Source organism: Nyctereutes procyonoides, unplaced genomic scaffold (genome assembly GCF_905146905.1).
Source record: "Nyctereutes procyonoides isolate TBG_1078 unplaced genomic scaffold, NYPRO_anot_genome, whole genome shotgun sequence".
Taxonomy (NCBI): domain Eukaryota; kingdom Metazoa; phylum Chordata; class Mammalia; order Carnivora; family Canidae; genus Nyctereutes; species Nyctereutes procyonoides.
In genome coordinates, this window is record NW_026575024.1 from 34,355,785 (window position 1) to 34,374,917 (window position 19,133).

A 19,133-nucleotide genomic window follows, 5' to 3' on the forward strand; every position below is an offset into this window, starting at 1 on the left:
GAGGCCCAGAGCAGTTAAGTAATTTACCCAAGATTGCACAGCTTCTAGGTGGTGGGCTTGGGATTTAAAATTAGGCAAACTGGCTCCAGATCCTTTGCTACTGATCCCCACGTGGAATTGTACTGTTTGCCTACTAGGCACACAGGAATCAAGAAGGCAGGGAGGGATAAATATCTATAAAGAAAAGCAATAGTTGTTCAGCCACCCCAAGTATTTCCACAAGGCACCTTTAAAAAAAAAAACATTTTTTTAGTTCACTGGCAGTCTCCTACAGACTAATTTTCATATTATGCAGTGAATTCTTGATTTCTTGATTTATTAACCTTAGACATCAGCTAAGGAACATATGCTGTGGCAGGTGAAATATGGCTGAATGTTTCTCAAATTGTAACATGAATTTGAATCACCTTAGTAAAATGCAGACTTTGATTTAGGAGGCCAGTGAGCGGTCGGGGCTGAGATCTCCGCATCTCTAACAGGCTCTCTCAGATCCTGCTGCTGGCCTCAGAGCACACTAGGAGCTTCCCCTAAATCTCCCTCCTTCCATCCCACACTTGTGTAACATATGAGCGAATTTTCTCCCGTGATGAATTTTCTATTGGCAATAACCGTTTTCAGAAGAGAAGGGATGATGTTCTCTCTCGTGGGTCACTTCATCGTTGCCTTGGGGAAAAAAAAAAAAAAAACCTTGGTAATGTGGTAATGTAATGCTGACTCTGGGAATGTTATTTTTATTTCTGCTTTCAGGGGACTGCTGGGAGTGAGGCCATGGCCACAGAAGAGATGTCTAACCTGGTGAACTATATTCAACCAGTCAAGTTTGAGTCTTTTGAAATTTCAAAAAGTAAGTTTTCCCTGGAGAAGAATCCCTAATGTAGCATGCAATTTGAACCCCTAGTGTACTTTCAATACAAGGTAGTTAGAACAAAGAATGTTACCCTTAACAGAACTATTCTGCGAAGTCTTGAATACATGCCTGCATTGACGACCATAACCAGATGAGAAGGTATTCCATAATGTTTCCCCAAAATTCTTAATAGGGCTGTAGGCCATACATGGTTATCTGAAAGATCCTAGAGTATAGCTAATTGAGAGTTTCACAGTTGTTTCTGTTCAACAACATAATGGGTTCCTTCCATTATATAAGGACAGTATTGAAATAAACTATCAAAAAAAAAAAAAAAAACACAACTATCCGTCCCCCAGAAAGGGAGCAACCAGAGATGTGGTTAGCTCTAATAACAAGAAATAGAAAAGTTCACCCACATTCCAATTGTCCATCTTGTTTTATAACATTAACTTCACATCATTTTGTGTTCTTTCTTCATCCAACTATACAGCCATACTGGATGCAAAGAAAAAAAATATAGCACCTTTTCCCCACCTAAAGAAAAGAGTCATTTTATGAAATTGCCCTTTTCTTGATGAATTGTAAGATGCTAGCAAGTGAAGAAAACTTTTGGGATGTTTTAGCTGCTTTTATGAGAGTGCTCTTAAAATCTGAATTTTTGCTTAAATATTGCAGCCTCTTATAAAGCATAGTTTTATAGATACATCAAAATCTAAGCTTCTACATAGCACACTTATGTATAATTGTATAATTTTGCCCAAAGAGCCTCAACTTTGTAGATCTCTACAGTGAGGAATTTAACTTCCAATACGTTTTATATATAAATATTTCAACATCTTTGATTTTTGTAATTACTGATGGGTCTTACCACAAGTTGTTCAATTATAAATGTACTAAAGTAGTTATTTTTATATTTCTATAACTTTCATTGGCTGCAAAAATGAGTTTTCCTAATTCATGAGTCAAAAGCTCCTAGACAAGTAGCCAGGTTGAGAAGGAACTGATGTATTGACATCCTTCAGAACCTGGTAACAACAGCATGGGCCACAAGTTTACAAACAAGAACTCTTCTCCTTGTGTTTTATAACATTTTATCACTTTTGTACAAAGAATACTGCACATACGTTACAAAAGCACCCACTAAATTGACTGAATTTTGATTAGCAGTCATGCCCAAAATAACTGGTTGTATGAAAATAGGTTTCTGATGGACCAAAATAAGTGAAGTAAGGGTTTCCTATAGAGTTGATTAAATTGGGGAAGGTAAGGAGATGGATAAAAGAGTCTAGGAATGATTGAGGGGAGAGAATGAGATTTTAATTATGGAAAGTGGGCATCAAAGAGTGGGAAATGCCTCAAAGGTAACCATTTAAAAACTGAGAGCTGTCAGGATGCTTGGGTGGCTCAGTCACTTGAGCTTCTGACTCTTGGTTTCAGCTCAGGTCTTGATCTCAGGGTCCCAGGCACTCAGCAGCACTGAGTCTGCTTGAGAGTCTCTTTCTCTCTGTCCCTCCCCCAACTTACACTCCTGCTTTCTTTCTATCTCTTTTAAAATTTTTATTTATTTGAGAGAGAGTAAGAGCGAGAGCCAGAGAGAGAAAGAGCGTGCACATGCACAAGTGGGGGGAGGGGCATAGGGAGAGGGAGTAACAGCCTCCCCATTGAGGAGGGAGCTGATGCAGGGCTTGATCCCAGGACCCTGGGATCATGACCTGAGCTGAAGGCAGATGCTTAACTAACTGAGCCACCCAGGCACTCCCTTCTCTCTGTTTCTCTCAAATAAATAAATAAAATCTTTTTAAAAATGAAAATAAATTTAAAAAAAATACATGAGCTCTGTCTAACCACTCTGAATGACACTTGCCTCAGTACTGTGTGTAACACTTTGGTTTTTAGTTGGAAAGAGGACTGAGAAGCTGTCAGACTTTTAGTCTTTACAAACTAAGGTAACTTTGTTTTGTTTCTTCCATTCTAATTGGCAGTTTGGATTCCACTTTCCAAACATTGCTCTTGTACTCTACTCAGACCTCTAGCACATGCATCTCTCCCCCCTCTCTTATCTAATATGAAAATGAGGCCATTAGACTGGAAGATTTCCAAGAATCCTTCTGCTTTGAAATAACCTTGATCCTAAGGTCACGTTAGTTATTTGAACCAAAGAGGTGCATACAAACTGAGGCAATGGCGATGTGGGCATGAAACAGAGTCAGAGAAACCAATCTGAATGGATTTAGAACAAAAGATTCCCCTAGGGCTCCTCCTCTTTTGACAAAACAGCTTTCATTTACCAAATCTAAAATTCATTTCCTCATCCTAATACAGACCATAAGCATAACTGACTCAGGTAGTAAGTATTAGAAGAGACAGCTTTTTAGAAGACTCAACTTTGGGTACAGATAAATGGTTCACTGGAATAAATGGATTTATGAAGTCATGATGAGGATTCATTGCCCTAACCTCACTGAACATGTGCCTACTTCTTACATGAGATAAGTTTTATCATTGAATTGTCCTTCTCACCTGTTTTTATTGTCATTAACTCAGAAAGAAATAGAAGTTTTGAAATGTCTTCTTTCGTGGAAACCAAAGGACTAGAGCAACTGACAAAGTCTCCAGTGGAATTTGTAGAGTATCCTTGATTTGACGATCAACTGCTGAGATGACCCAATGGAAGCCACGTGCCATTGGTTTGATTTTTGTTTTGAATAAGGAGAAAGATGCATGAAATGGCTTCTGTCTGTCACTTGGGTGTAATAAATGGTTTCATATGCTAGGCTGAGTGGGCTGGCCTGATATATGGAAAAGAGTGCTGGTCTTGCAGTAAAGGAAGCTCAGGTTTCAAGGTGATTTTCACACCATTAAGCCCTTTGTCCTTTGACAATTTGCTTAATTCTTCTGAATTTCCTCATCTGTAAAACAGAAACGGCAATACCAGCTTTGTGGCTTACCTTTGGGTTACAGACGACATGTGTAAAGCAGGTGTATATACTTTATACATATGTAAGATAGAATATGTGTAAAGCGAATACATTTATAAATATACTTTCTTGGCATCTCACATCCTTACATGGAATCAATGTCCAATCAGAAAATAGTTAGGACAATGATAAGATTATAAATATTGGAACATCTGGTTGGCTCAGAGGAGCATGTGACCCTTGATCTTGGGCTCATGAGTTTGAGCCCCACGTTGGGTGTAGAGATTTCAAAAAAAAAACTTAAAAAGAATATAAATATATATTACTAATAATGGTTTTGTTGGTAGTCCTGACAACAAAAACTTTATTTTTTAGATTTTTTAAAATTTGTTTATTCACGAGAGACACAGACAGGCAGAGACATAGACAGAGGGAGAAGCAGGCTCCCCACAGAGAGCCCAATGTGGAATGTGATCTTAGGACCCCAGGATCACCACCTAAGCCAAAGGCAGATGCTCAATCACTGAGCCACTCAGGCGTCCCAACAAAAACTTTTAATTTTTATCCATAAAGCAGAACTGAATCAAGTCTCTAAATCTTTCCCATGAAAGTAATGCCTCACGCAGTCCAATTTCATGAAGCAAGTCCTAGAATAAAACAAACAAACAACAACAACAACAAAAAAAAACTAGAACTCTTCAATGAGAGGAGAGGGAACAACCATAAACTCCTTAACAAATGTAACTCCATCCACAAAGTCACACTAGTATGAACTAGCTATTGGAGAGACCTTCCATTAGATGTCCTATCTCACTGAAGCCTCACAATAGGCCTAGAATGTAGGGGTTGTTCAGTCTATTAAGTAAATGAGGGAAACTGCCACACAGAGTGAGATAAGTGGCTGCAGGGCCTACAGCCAGCAACTTCCAGAAATAAGGTTCAGACCCTTTTAGGCCTAATTCCCCTGCCCAAGCTCAAAACCCTCGCTAACCTCCACTAAATTTGGTAATAGGAATAGTCAGTTGTGTTTTAAAGACATAACAGTGTTTAATAGCTAAATAGTAGTCGACAGCTAAAAGTCCTCAGGTTGGAAAACTGATGGCAGAGGAATGAAAATACGAAGCAAGGTCAGAACCTTCTGTGCTATATTTACCTGGTTATCCATCATAAAGAATACCACAGTCTTGGCAAATAGCATTCTCAGAGAAGGCTTAAAAATGAGCAGAGAGCATTTCAGAAATAGCCACGCAGTGCATGTTATCTGCTTCCACCAGAGACGACATCATGCTCTCACATGCTTTGAAACACTTGAGCTTTCTCACGAGCCCTTAATTATTAAGCCTATCCTGAATAATCTCCACAAAATCCCATTGACTTTGGCTAGGTCATTTTTGCTTCTCCTTTAGTTTTCAGCCACGAGGCTCTGCAAAGGTGATAGTGCATTTATATTATAAAAGCACATTTAGGGCAGCCTGGGTGGCTCAGTGGTTTAGCGCTGGCTTCAGCCCAGGGCGTGATCCTGGAGACCCAGGATGTGATCCTGGAGACCCAGGTTCGAGTCCCATGTCGGGCTCCCTACATGGAGCCTGCTTCTCCCTTTGCCTCCCTCTCTCTGTCTCTCATGAATAAATAAAAATTTTTTAAAAGCAATTTATTCTTTGTGTTCAGGAAGTTTTTGACATTTTTCACCCACTAGTCCAAAGAGATCATCAACATTTAGTTCATTTTCCAATGGAGAAAGAAGGAAAATGGCTTCTCAGTTAATGTATCAGCTCATTATTTTTATAACTGTATTCACTACTTAACATGATGGTCCAGATATAACAAAATGCAGCTTAGCAGGATATATCCAAAAGGAACCCGTGTGGATTCATCTAACTACATGCCTCAGCTCTTCTGGAATGCAGGTTGTCAAATGGTTGCACTTAATTTTCAAACTGTGGGTAAGTAGCACAGCTAATATCTCATTTCCATTCTGTTATAAAGCCACATTTCCAGACTTGCAAATAGAAGCAAATTTCAGTGAAGGGAATATCGCTGCAAAGAAAAAAAGTAACTTTTGAAAATGGAGAAACTGTCTTTAGTAGTTTACAAACAAGTCTTTATTTCTACTAGTCTTGCATTATTTTCAAAGAAAAATTTTATGCTTTTAAGGTAATATGTATAGTTCATAGAAAATTTGGAAAATTCAGAAAAGTATGAAGAAAAAAATAAAACTGCACCAGGAACACTATGACTCAGAAAGTCAACAGTTAACTTTTGGCTTTGTAGTCTGTAAGGTTTTTTTGGCTATGTATATATGTGCTTTTTAATTTAATTCCTCGTTTAAAAATATATATGTACATATATATTTAAATGCTATATAGAAACATGAATTTTAATAGCTGTATATTAAGCACATTTCACAATTCACTAAATTGCATTTCCTACCACTGGACATCAGGAAATTTTTTTCAACTATAATAAATAATGCTCAGACAACACCTTGAATATAAATTGGCAAGTCTATGTCCTAATGTTCTTTTGGAAGAATTCCTAAAATACAATCACTTTGTTAAAAAATGTGAATGTTTTACGAACCTTCGTGCAATACCAAATTGCCCATCCAAAATTTGGGTATTTACCTAAAAAATACAAAAACACTAATTCAAAGGGATACCTGAACCCCTATGATTACTGCAGCATTATTTATAGTAGCCAAATTATGAAAGCAGCTGGAGTATCCATCACTAGATGAATAGATAAAGAAGATGTGGTATATATACATACACACACACACACACACACACACACAATGGAATATTATTCGGCCATAAAAAGAATGAAATCTTGTCATTTGCAACAACATGGATAGAGCTAGAGAGTATAATACTAAGTGAAATAAGTCAGAGAAAGACAAAAACTATATGGTCTCACTTCTATGTGGAATTTAAGAAACAAAACAAATGAGTAAAGAAAAAAAAGAGAGAGACAAACCAAGAAACAGACCCTTAACCATAGAGAACAAACTGATGGTTACCAGAGAGGAGATGGATGAAATAGGTGATGGATGGAATAAGTGATGGCGATTAAGAGTACACTTATCATGATGAAAAAAATAATAATTTGAAAAAAATCTGTACTTTTAACAAATTAAAAAAATATATTGCACTGGATTTTTCCTCCATCAGGAATGAAGTGGTCCTTCTCATTTGAGATCCTGGTTAAATACTACCATTAAATACTAATGATGATCCAGACAAAATACTATCTCATTGTTACTTTAATTTCTTTGATTATTATTGAGGTTGAAAATTTTAAGTATGTGTTTTGATTTTTGTGCCTCTGCTTTTATGAAGGCATATTTAGGACTACTGTCAGTTTTCCAATCCATTTATAACAGCACTTTTTATATAATAAGCATGTTGTCATATTTTGTGAAACAGATGAGATTGGGTTGATTAATGTTTTATTTTATGCAGTTTACTGCATTATTGGTTTACTTTTATTATTGTAGGCTCTCCACCCCAGATTTAGATCCATAATTACTTCTGTTTCTCTCATGGTTTCTGTTGTTTAAAGATTTTATTTATTTATTCATGAGACACACACACACACACACAGAGAGAGAGAGAGAGAGAGAGAGAGAGAGAGACAGGCAGAGGGAGAAGCAGACTCCATGCAGGGAGCCAGATGGGGGACTCTATCCCGGGTCCAGGATCAGGCCCTGGGCTGAAGGCGGAGCTAAACCGCTGAGCCACCTGGGCTGCCCCTGGTTTCTGTTTTATTTGTAATTTGACCCGTTCAGCCATCCAAATTTAATTGTAATATACAATCTCAGGAAGAGACCAATCCTTTTTTACACTAAACTGAAATTACAGCTTAATAGATGTAGTATTTTTTGATGTGGTTAATTTGGGTTCATTTTCTTCCAGTTATATTCTTCTCTATTAATAAATTTGTCTGCCTTCCTGGAGCCAATAACTCACTGTTATTATTGTAATATTTGATAATACAGTCTAATACCTAAAAGTAGAATTTCTCCTTCATGACTATTAATTTTTAGTTCATTGCTCGCCATTGCAAACTGGAATGAATTTAATTTATTTATTATTTCCCCTTTCCCCACTGAGAAAGAAATGGGATTTTGAATAAAATCAAAACTAATTTACATTAGTTTAATTGTTACACTATGTTTCCCTCTCCCTACTGGAAAAAAATTTTGTTTAAAATCACATTAAATTTATAATTTGAGGAAATTTAAGAAAATTTAATTTTCTTTTAGTTTTTAGTTTTCTTATCACAGAAAGAATGTTTTTCTCTTCACCATAAAACTTCTTACATTATGTCCCTTAGCAAAATCACTCGTCTTCACCTGAGGTCTAGTTTCTTTAGATGAAAGCCTTTTTAAAAAACATTATATTTTTAGCAATTTTTTTCTGGATATTGATATTTGTATATTTGTTTTCTGAATAAATATATTTCATAATCATCCTCCCAAGCTCTCATAACAGCCTATTTTGCCAGTAGCTTCTATTGGGTTTTTCAGGTAGATATACAATGGCAACAATTCATTCTATTTTTTTAAGGGTTTTATTTATTTTTTCATGAGAGATACAAAGAGAGAGGAGGTAGAGACATAGGCAGAGGGAGAGGCAGGCTCCTCGCAGGGAGCCCGATGTGGGACTAGATCCCAGGACCCTGGGTTCATGCCCTAGGCCAAAGGCAGACGCTCAACCACTGAGCCACCCGGGCATCCCACACAATCACAACAATTTAATCACATCTCTGTTTTTTCCCTTAGTAGTGCTTTGGACTGACCATTCTAAAATAATATTAAATAATAGTATTAAGGGTGGGTAGCTTTCTCTTCATCCTGACACTAAGGGGAATTTCATTGAGTAGGTATTGGCTGTGACTGAAACAGATAATCTTCCACACATTAAAAAAATACAATAGCCTTTCTTACCTGTGGCTCCACTTGTCATGGTTTCAGTTACCCATAGTCAAAGAGGGTCTGGAAGCAGATGCTCCTCCTTCTAACTCATTGTCAGAAGGTCAAAAGTAGCCTAATGCTAGGTCACACTGCCTACATCATTTACCTCACTTCATCTCATCCCATAGACATTTTATCATATCACATCATCACAAAAAGAAGGATGAGTGCAGTACAGTAAGTATCTTGAAAGAGAGAGACAGAATCATATTCACATAACCTTTATTACAGTGTATTGTTATAATCCTTCTATTTTGCTCTTAGTTGTTGTTGTTAATCTCTTATCATGCCTAATTTATAAGCTAAGCTTCGTCATAGCTCTATGTGTATAGGGAAAAAAAAATAGTAGATGTCGAGTTTGGTACTGCCCGTGGTTTCAGACATCCACTGGAGGTCTTGGAACACATTTCCCGTGGATAGGTGGGGACTACTCTAGGCATCTATCCTAACTGAAAAACAGTCTTTTGGGAATTTTTGTTAATGTTATTAAATGTCTATTTGACATCTGTTGGGATAACCATATGTATTCATTTCTTCTTTTGTGAGTTAATAGAGCTCCTAATATGTAATTATCCTTTTGTTCATGGGATGAATTCTACTTCCTTGTTGTATGTTATTTTTTGGAACATATGATTTGCTATTGCAATTTTTTTAAGTTTTTGGTGTCAGTTTTTTCAAGTATAGTAAGTCGGTCATTTTCTTTTTTTGGGGGGGTACTTTGTCCAATTGTTGTATCATAGTTATCATAGCTTAATAAATTGACAAAAAAACTTCACTTATTTTCTCTACTCTAAAAATGATTGATTACATGGAACTCTGAAATAATTCTACGATCAGCTTGCTATTGTCCACCTATGTAGAGATGAATCATGACTCAGAAAATCCAGAACAAATGACAGCTTCCCAGATTCCTGATGACTTTAAAATGTTTTTTTTTTTTAACAAATCTTACCAATTGCAATTAGTGTGGACATTCATTTCATACGTTAACGGAGTCTTAGAAAACTTTGGCTGTAAGTTTTGTCCACTAGAAAGGAGTCCACTAGGTGGGAAGAAACAAAAGAAATGCAAATTTCAGAAAGGAAATCCTTTTCTCCTGTAAATTAAAAAAAGAATTCTGGTGTCCACAGTTGGTGAGGTGTAGGGAAGTCCATTCTCAGAAGTGGCATGAACTTCCTGAAGAGCATTTTGACAAGACTCATAAAAAAATATACCTTTTTCCCAGAACATATCTCTTGACCTAGACATTTCACTCCTAATAATGCCATTAATGATGGCTTCCAAGCTTTCACCATGATGATATTCATCAAAACACCATATGTAATGGTGAAAAATTACAAGACACATAACTGTACCCAAGAGGGGGCTTATGTAACACATCTATTCACATGAATCTATTCAAAAGTATTTGTACAGCTGTTAAAATTAAAGCAGACAAATATCTAGTGAAATGGATATACTACACATTCAACATATCTGAAGTAGGAAAACAATATACACCAACCGGTTGGCAGCGGTTTATCTCTAGATTTGGAGATTACAGCTTGACTTTTTTTTTCCTTATCTGTGTTTCCTAAATTTCTACAATGAAGAAATATTTCTTTTTTAAAAAAGGGGAGTAAAAATGGACTGTAATACTATCTTTCTTGCTCTAGACACAAATATTGTCACAATAAGGTTTGTGTTTTTGATATTCAGACCTGGCTATGCAAATAAATATGGGGATGTATGAATACAATGGGAAAAGTGGCTACAGATTAAAGCCAGAGTTCATGAGGAGACCTGACAAGCATTTTGATCCATTCACCGAAGGCATCGTGGATGGGATAGTGGCCAATACTTTATCTGTCAAGGTATGTACTTCTCTATTACAAAACTGTCCCCAACAAAAGTCTCAAACATTACCTATTTTGCTTAAAGGAGTTTTGTCATCAAAAATTTAGAGCTAGCAATATCTCCACCCCTTTATGCATTTTTTTTCTTAAAAGACTAAATCTGAATCACAAGTTTCAGAAGGCACATGCATGAGATAAAGGGACTAAGCCCTATTCTTTAATAGGATAAAACTTGAACCCTAAGTCAATAAACCAAGTTGGTGAGAGTCACTATGGTTGGTCCTTTCTTTTGGTGTAACTGCCAGCGACTCATGTTGGAGGAATCTTCTGGTCTTTTATTTCTCCATTAGTTCTAGAAAAATAGCCACGCCGAGCAAAATTAGAAAAAAAGCATTCTCTCAATAAATTGTTAAATTTTGAATAAAAGCTCCCAAGTTACCATTTGAAAATCTATCAGAGGATTTGGGGACTTAAAACACAGAGTAATGATATTAACTAAGAAAATTGTTTCATTAAACATACATCTGACCCTAAAATATTAATTCAAAATGATCTCTGCTGTTTTTGAAATTGATGTTACATCAAATATATATATATTTTAGCTACAAGAAAGTATTTTTGTACTATGAATGAAAAATGATTTTACAAAGAGCTTTTTACTTGAATTCTCTAAGTTGTTGTGGTTGTTTAATTTACTTCTTTAAGTTTTCCTTTCTCTCTCCTGTTTAGCCGGATAACTGTGGAACTAAGAAACATTTTTTATTGGACATAAATGCAATTTTTAGATTGACTTTAAACCAAAAGCACATGAAACACTATGTAAAAAAAAAAAAGTAACAGTTTCACTAATTTCTATCTACCCTAAGCTTGTTGAGACCAGTTTTACTTGAAAATTCATGTCACTTGACACCAAAGATCAAAAATAAAATTTCAGTGAAGTGTCTCAAAATTATATCTTCTGAAATTATTTCACGCCATGTATCTGAAGAGTGGAGTTGGCAGAATTAGAGCTTCGAGATTATGTTTATTTTAGGAAATCCTTTTCAGCAAAGGATGTTTAATTCCTGCCGAGTTTGATTAAGATAAACTCCTAAGCATCACACGGACAAATGTTATTTTTAGAACCCTTATCAATTGTTGCTCTAGTTGAATCAAACTAATGTTGTCCTTGTGTGCCAATTCATTTTTATTTGTGCATGTTTGCTTGCTTATTTATTTTTTTAAATTTTATTTATTTATTTATTTATTTATTTATTTATTTATTTATTTGAGAAAGAGTGAGAGAGAGCAAGAGCAAGGGAGCACTAGTAGAGAGGAGCGATGGAAGGAGAGCAGCTAGCCTGATGCAGGACCCCGGGATCATGACCTGAGCTGCAGGCAGATGCTTAACAGACTGAGCCACCAGGTGCTCTTGCTTATTTATTTATTTTTTAGATTCCAGAGCACCTGGCTGGCTCAGTTGGTTAAACGTCCGACTCTAGGCTTTGGCTCAGGTCATGATCTCCAAGTCATCACTTCAAGCACCTTGTCAGGCTCTGTGCTAAGCATGGTGCCTTCTTATCCCTCTCCTTCTGCTCCTTCCTGCATTCTCTCACTCAAATAAATAAATATTCTTTTTAAAAAATCTTTAAGATTCTCCCATGATGGTGTAAGTAATTATAAAATGATGACCTAGAAACAGGAAAGTGAGTTGAGGGGAAACAGTTAAGACCCACACAGACATGAACTACTGCCTTAGTCCAGAATGGAGACACTGCTGGAGAGTGGTTAGTGTACTTAGAGTGAACAGGCCAGGCTGCCGAACCGTCCTCCCTTTAACATGACAGCCAGAGCCAAGAGACAGCTTGTGTCCATCCAGTGGTGCCTCTGTTTGGACCTTCTGACATAGATTCCCTCGTGCCAGAATAGACTCGGGAGCTCAAAAGGTGTTTCACCATTTTGTTTTACTGTTGGGAACATTGAGGGTGTGGTGGTGTTAATTTAGTTAAGGACCTCTGCTTTAATCAAACATCTTAATCACACAGAATCCTTGGTGCATCTGATTTCCCAGTGTGACTCACATAACTTCGAAGTTTTACACATATAAAATGTCTGCTAAGTTGTTCTCACATAGAACCTCAAATTAAATAGAGATTGTGGCTGGAAATCCCCATGCACTCAGGCTAAAGAGAACATTCAGGAGAAATGAGTTACCTTGGGGGCAAATTCAGACAGCCTCTTCCTCGTTTTTGTCTCTAACCTATTTGAAATTTCTGACCACATGAGCATGTAGCTTACTGGCCTTGCTGAGCCTCTGAGGGCCATTCTCAGGCTGCCATTATATCCCATTTCTGGCACCACCAAAGTCTTGGTAATTCTGTCTGCTTTCATGCACTTGAGCTCAGAAAGCTCCTAGCCACCAGAATATGTAATTTCAAGCTCTCTTTTAACTCTACAATAACCATAAATTTTGTAGCTAAGTGAGGATACCCATAATCATGTGGATGGCTAACAGGTTGGGGTTATGATAGTGATGATAAACTAGGCTTGATGGTTTAAAGTTGATATTTGGGAAAAAAAAGAAAGTTGATATTTGAGATTTGTTTTTTATTATTGTTATGTTTTTTTTTAATTTAAAGTATAATAACTCTGGGGGTGCCTAGGTGGCTCAGTCAGCTAAGTGACTATTGATTCTAGCTCTTGCTTTCAGTGTTGTGAGTTCAAGCCCTGCACTGGGCTCCACACTGGAGCACTGGGTGTAGAGCCTACTTAAAAAAATTAAAAACTGAAAGTATAACAACTCTGAGAATTGAATGGCATAGAGTTACAACCACTCCTCCATGTTGAATTTTATGAACAAAAGGAAACTTTTTAAATGCTTGAGTTTCTACTTTGTTACATTTAAAATTTGTATTCTCAGATAACCTTTTAACTTCATTTACAATCAAGCTAAAATGAGAATTTTTTTCTCTTGTAACATCTTTATTTTTTTTAACATCTTTAAGTATTAGAAAAATCTTTATATTCAGTTGGCTCTAAGATCCATCTTCAACATTTAAGAGATGTATCTCAAGTACAAAAGGTATAATCTCATCAAACTCTTGGTAATTGTTCATTTATTTCCTCGTATACAATTTTGTTCTATTAATGGATTCCTTCTAACTTCATCATTTTCAGTGTCCCTCTACCAATTCTTTTTTTTTTTTAAGATTTTTATTTATTTATTCATGACAGACACAGAGGCAGAGACACAGGCAGAGGGAGAAGCAGGCTCCATGCAGGGAGACCGATGTGGGACTCGATCCTGGATCTCCAGGATCACGCCCCAGGCTGAAAGTGGCGCTAAACCGCTGAGCCACCCGGGCTGCCCTCTACCAATTCTTTAACCAAAAAAGCAATTATATTTATACTCTATTTCATTTTGGCTATGATTCAACCAGCATTTGTACCTCCCTCAAGTATGCTCTTCTATCGCTTACTCACTTATCAAGAATTCTTTTTTATTATTTTCTAGATTATTTCAGGTCAGTTTCTTTCTGATAAGAAAGTTGGGACTTACGTGGAAGTGGATATGTTTGGTTTGCCTGTGGACACAAGGAGAAAGGCATTTAAGACCAAAACATCACAAGGAAATGCTGTAAATCCTGTCTGGGAAGAAGAGCCCATTGTGTTCAAAAAGGTTGGTCTCATATCCTTGATATGAGATGTAACCGCATATTTTAGGTGTTTCACTCTGAGAAAAAAAAAAACTACGTGAAGAATTATTTGGGAATTTGCACATTAATCAAGCAATAGCACTTTGGGGGCGGTCTTAAAAACTGTTCAAGATCTCTGCAAATGACTTGTTTGGGTTTTTAGAATTGTGTTGTTAATTGATTAATTCTAGTTTGCCTCATTTGGAAAACCAGAAAAACATATAATTTAACTCATATCCAAGAGATAAGTGATATAGGTTTATTGTTAACTCAAGTGAAGTAGAGTGGGAAGTAGGGAATAATATATATGGTAGCAGAGAGAAGGAAGTCCGTAATTCCACACTTCCTTAAAAAAAGAATATTAATTAAATTTCCTATAACTCTAGCCTCAGGCAGCTGGTCATTCTATCTTGTCTGGATTCTGTCTGATAGAGTTAAAAGTTTTTCCACTTGATACCAAAAAGGCAAATCTTCTTCACACGTGCTTGCCACACAAAAGAAGGCAGAAGTCCAGTAGAAAGTGGAATAGAATATCTACCCTTGGCTTTTATCTGGCCAAAGATCTAGAAAGGGTGTCTCCTATAAAGAGCACATCTGTGTTAAATGTCTCTGTAATCCCACTATTTTTAATATGTTACTCAGATTTTATAGTAGTGTCTACTTCAACGAGTTATTAATAAACATCCCCCAATACACTGAAAATATTTATAAAATGTCTGGCACTTTGAAAATAGTCAATAAGTGTTAGTTTGCTCTTGTTATGGAAATTAAGTTCTGAAGGATATAGTCAGCCTCATGTTTTAGACACATGTTTTCCTTGGTGGGGGAAAAATGAGCAATTACTTACTTGTTGTCTATTTGGGATTAATTAATTATTAATCTATTTATTTATTTATTTATTTATTTATTTAAAAGATTTTATGTATTTATTCATGAGAGACACAGTGAGAGAGAGAGGCAGAAACACAGGCAGAGGGAGAAGCAGGCTCCATGCAGGGAGCCCGACATGGGACTCGATCCCCGGTCTCCAGGATCACGCCCTGGGCTGAAGGTGGCACTAAACCACTGAGCCACGTGGGCTGCCCTTGGGATTTATTTATAAAGCAATCTCATTTTGAAAGCTGTCCTGAAAGCTATTTTTTTTGCATTTGTGCTTTTGCTTTGAAAATATGAAAGCAAAAGAAAATATGAAAGCAGTTTGCTTTGAAAATGTAAGAGTAGGGGCATCGGGTGGCTCAGTTGGTTAAATGTCTGACTCTTTGAAGCTCAGGTCATGGGAATGAGCCCCACATGGGGCTCTACACTGGGTGTGGAGCATGCCTGGGATTTTCTCTCTCCCTTCTCCACCCCTCACTCAAGTGAGTGTGTGCACATGCTTTCTCTGTCTCTCTCTCTCTCAAAGAAAAAGAAAAAAGAAAATGTAAGAGTAAATTCTCAAATAGTGATAAGACTACTAACTTTATATTTAAACATATATTTAAACTTTTATCATTTCCATGTTGAGAATGTTCATATCAAAAGAAAATGGGCTACATGTTGAACAAATCCCTCCTCAGGACAAAGTGATAAAGCATAGCTGAAGCTGTATCTCTGGTAATCCTTTTGAAAATCTGAATTATAGAGCAACAACTTAACTTCTAATCAGTTGGCTAAGCAGAAACTTCTACTTGAAATTGAAACACAGGGCATATTTGAATATTACCTTTCTGATTCTTTCTTGGAGTTGCTTCTTCTTTAACCACAAGTATCTTTAATTTACCTCTAGGTGGTTCTTCCTTCTCTGGCCTGTTTGAGGATAGCAGTTTATGAAGAAGGAGGTAAATTTATTGGTCACCGGATCTTGCCAGTACAGGCAATTCGGCCAGGTATGGATAATATGGATGGTATGGTGATATACTACCTATCAAAGTTGTAAAGAAAACCATCACCACCTTAGGTGGTGGTTAAAGAATGATTTAGGAAGCTATCTGGAAACTCAGCGGCTTATTACAAGTACTTTATCCTTATGTTCACAAGTCTGTGGGTTGACAGAGTTTGGCTGGGCTCAGCCATGCAGCTGTGCTTTAGGCTGTGGGCTGGAGTTAGGTCTCTTCCATGTGTGCTCATTCTGAAGGAACAGTGGCACCCACAGCATGGACTTTTATGGCAGCCCACTGGAATGCATAAGGGCAAGCCTGACTCTGCGAAGTGTATTTTAAGGCTCTGTTTGTACCACATCACTAACATTCCTTGTCCAAAACAAAGCACATGGCTAAGCCCCAAATCAAGAAATCATGTACAGGGGAAGAATTTGGACCAATAATTTAGCCTCTGGCATACATTTTTAAATTCTCTTTTGTGGGAAAAAAAAAACATGTTTGGAAAGAAAAATAATCAAGATCAACATTGTTCTCCTGTCTGACGAGGAAAAAAAAAATCACGTAAAACCATGCAATTAAAATGAGAAAGAAGTGACCTGTTTGTCATCCAAAGCCACCTAAAATAAACACCTGCATCACATAGATGTTCCTGTGTTATAACTAACATTGTGAAGAAAATATGCGAAACACAGTACTGCTGTCACCTTTCCAGGCTATCACTACATCTGTCTGAGGAATGAGAGGAACCAGCCTCTGATGCTTCCAGCTGTGTTTGTCTACATAGAGGTGAAAGACTATGTCCCAGATACCTATGCAGGTAAACAACCTACCTCAAGGGCATATTTCTATCTGGGGCCATCCATATTTTTGTGGTTTAGATGGAAATCTGGACCATAAATAAGCAGCAAATTCTGGCCTCAGAATTACTTCTATTTATGCAGGTATATTTATTAAATTGCTCAAGCCTTTGTGGATACAATTTCACTTGATTTCATTTAAGTCCCAATAAAGTATGAGCATATTTATCTGCTATTGGTATTGTTCTTATGGATCTAGCAATTTCTAACCCATGCTACCTGATGCTACAGCAGGGTATCTAGGTCTATACAATGAATTTGTCTTCAGCCAGTTTCAGAAGCCACATCATGGGTGAAATTCTAAGTTTAGAAGAATGAACTTGTGACTTTAACCAGGAATCATAAATTTAAGTAGTTATAAGGTTAAGTGGCCTGGTTGTGAGGTATTGGGGATTGGTGTAGTAGGGACTGTGGCAAACTTAGAGCACATATCCATCCAAAGATGGCAGGCCTAACTCACTCTGGCTAGACAGTATCATGTATGAATGATTCTGTGCAATCTTTAGGTTGTTAAACAGTCTGGAAAGCAGGCTTTTTAAAATGTGAAATGTCTTCCTACATTTATGAAACACCATTTGGGCCAAATAGGACAAGTGCTGGAATGGATGGACCCTCAAAAAGAAACTAAAAACTATGGAATATTTAGGCACCCTGGGCTAGAGCCTATTATCCAGTTTAGCTGTCAGAGCTGAACTCCTTTGAGTTCTGTCTTCCTGTTGCAGCAAAGGGTCCTGACTCTTGTCCATTTCCAAAATGTTGGATGGATGAGTGGAGGGTTACATGGTAGATGGAAGAGTAGAAGATGGATGGTGAATTAGTGGATGGGTAGGTGAGTAGTAGAAAGATGATGAATGAATGCATGGATGGATGAGTGAATGGATAGATGGATGGTTGGTTGGATGGATGCATGGATGGATGAATGAATGGTAGCTATCAATGTATCCAGGACTTTTGATCTAAAATATCTCTTCCTTATTTAGATGTGATTGAAGCTTTGTCAAATCCAATACGATATGTGAATCTGATGGAACAGAGAGCTAAACAACTGGCTGCTTTGACACTGGAAGATGAAGAAGAAGTAAAGAAAGAGGTGAGTGAGTGTTGTAATCTAATGCATGGTATTAAACATAATTTCCACACCCAGTGGCTGGCATTGCCTATGTAACATCACAACTCACGAGAAGAAACTGGCACATTGGAAAAACACTTTGATGGAGCTCAGCATTATCTCACAAAACATCTACATGATTGACTGAATGTTTCATATTTCATTCTCCTCTGGTATTCTGTGACCAGCATCTCCTTTTGTGACCACATAGAACAGTGCACATCTTGACATTTCAGATTGAAGTTCTAACTGATTTCATATTGATTAAAGGTGATTAAAGCATTTAGAAAAGAGGATGATCCTCAATTCATTTAATATTTCCTTTTGTCTTTAATCTAAAGTGCAGAATTCTCAAAGTGCTTTTGTGACTTCTCATAATACATAAAGTCCTTAATGCATATGCCTGGTGTATAGTTTGGGCCATAAAATATCTGTCACTAGTATTACATTATATATTTCCAAACAATTGGTATATTTTTCTAAATTAGGTGTCAAAATGCAAAGAATAATTAAGGAAGGGTCTAGAAATATTAGAAGTGAAATTTAAAAATAGAAAGCTTCTATGTAGATGGGCAGTCCTTTCATGTTTTTTTTTTAAGTTGGGAATTTATTATTTTTTTTTAGATTTTATTTATTTATTTATTCATGAGAGAGACACACACACAGAGAGAGAGAGGGGCAGAGACACAGGCAGAGGGAGAAGCAGGCTCCATGCAGGGAGCCTGATGTGGGACTTGATCCTGGGTTCCAGGATCACACACTGAGCCGACAGCGGCGTTAAACCACTGAGCCACCCGGGTTGCCCGAGTCCTTTAGTTTTTTTTTCTTTAAAGTGAAATATAATTTAGTGATTAGAGATGATGCCAATATTAAAAATAATGAAAGAAATGAGGTATTTTTATATTTCATTTGAATATTCTAAGGATAGATTCATGGGGAAAGATGAGACAAAAATGGAGAACTATCAGAATGGGAGAACAAAATTTTGAAAATTGTTTGGATATTTATAACTAATAGCAAGTCTATTAAAGTTGATATAATTAACTTTTTAAAGATT

The 19,133-nt window shown here is 36.8% G+C and overlaps 1 protein-coding gene across 3 annotated transcripts in view; it reads left to right on the plus strand.

Annotated features, from left to right (window-relative positions):
- The window catches only part of PLCB1 (phospholipase C beta 1), a 673,777-nt gene that overhangs the window by 523,810 nt on the left and 130,834 nt on the right, over positions 1–19,133 (plus strand). For all 3 annotated transcript variants that reach the window (XM_055305255.1, XM_055305265.1, XM_055305262.1), the window contains 8 exons: positions 748–844; positions 3,395–3,479; positions 5,587–5,711; positions 10,442–10,596; positions 14,072–14,236; positions 16,018–16,117; positions 16,824–16,928; positions 17,949–18,058. In XM_055305255.1, coding sequence (XP_055161230.1) covers positions 748–844; positions 3,395–3,479; positions 5,587–5,711; positions 10,442–10,596; positions 14,072–14,236; positions 16,018–16,117; positions 16,824–16,928; positions 17,949–18,058 — 942 coding nt within the window. The remainder of the gene's footprint in view (positions 1–747; positions 845–3,394; positions 3,480–5,586; positions 5,712–10,441; positions 10,597–14,071; positions 14,237–16,017; positions 16,118–16,823; positions 16,929–17,948; positions 18,059–19,133) is intronic.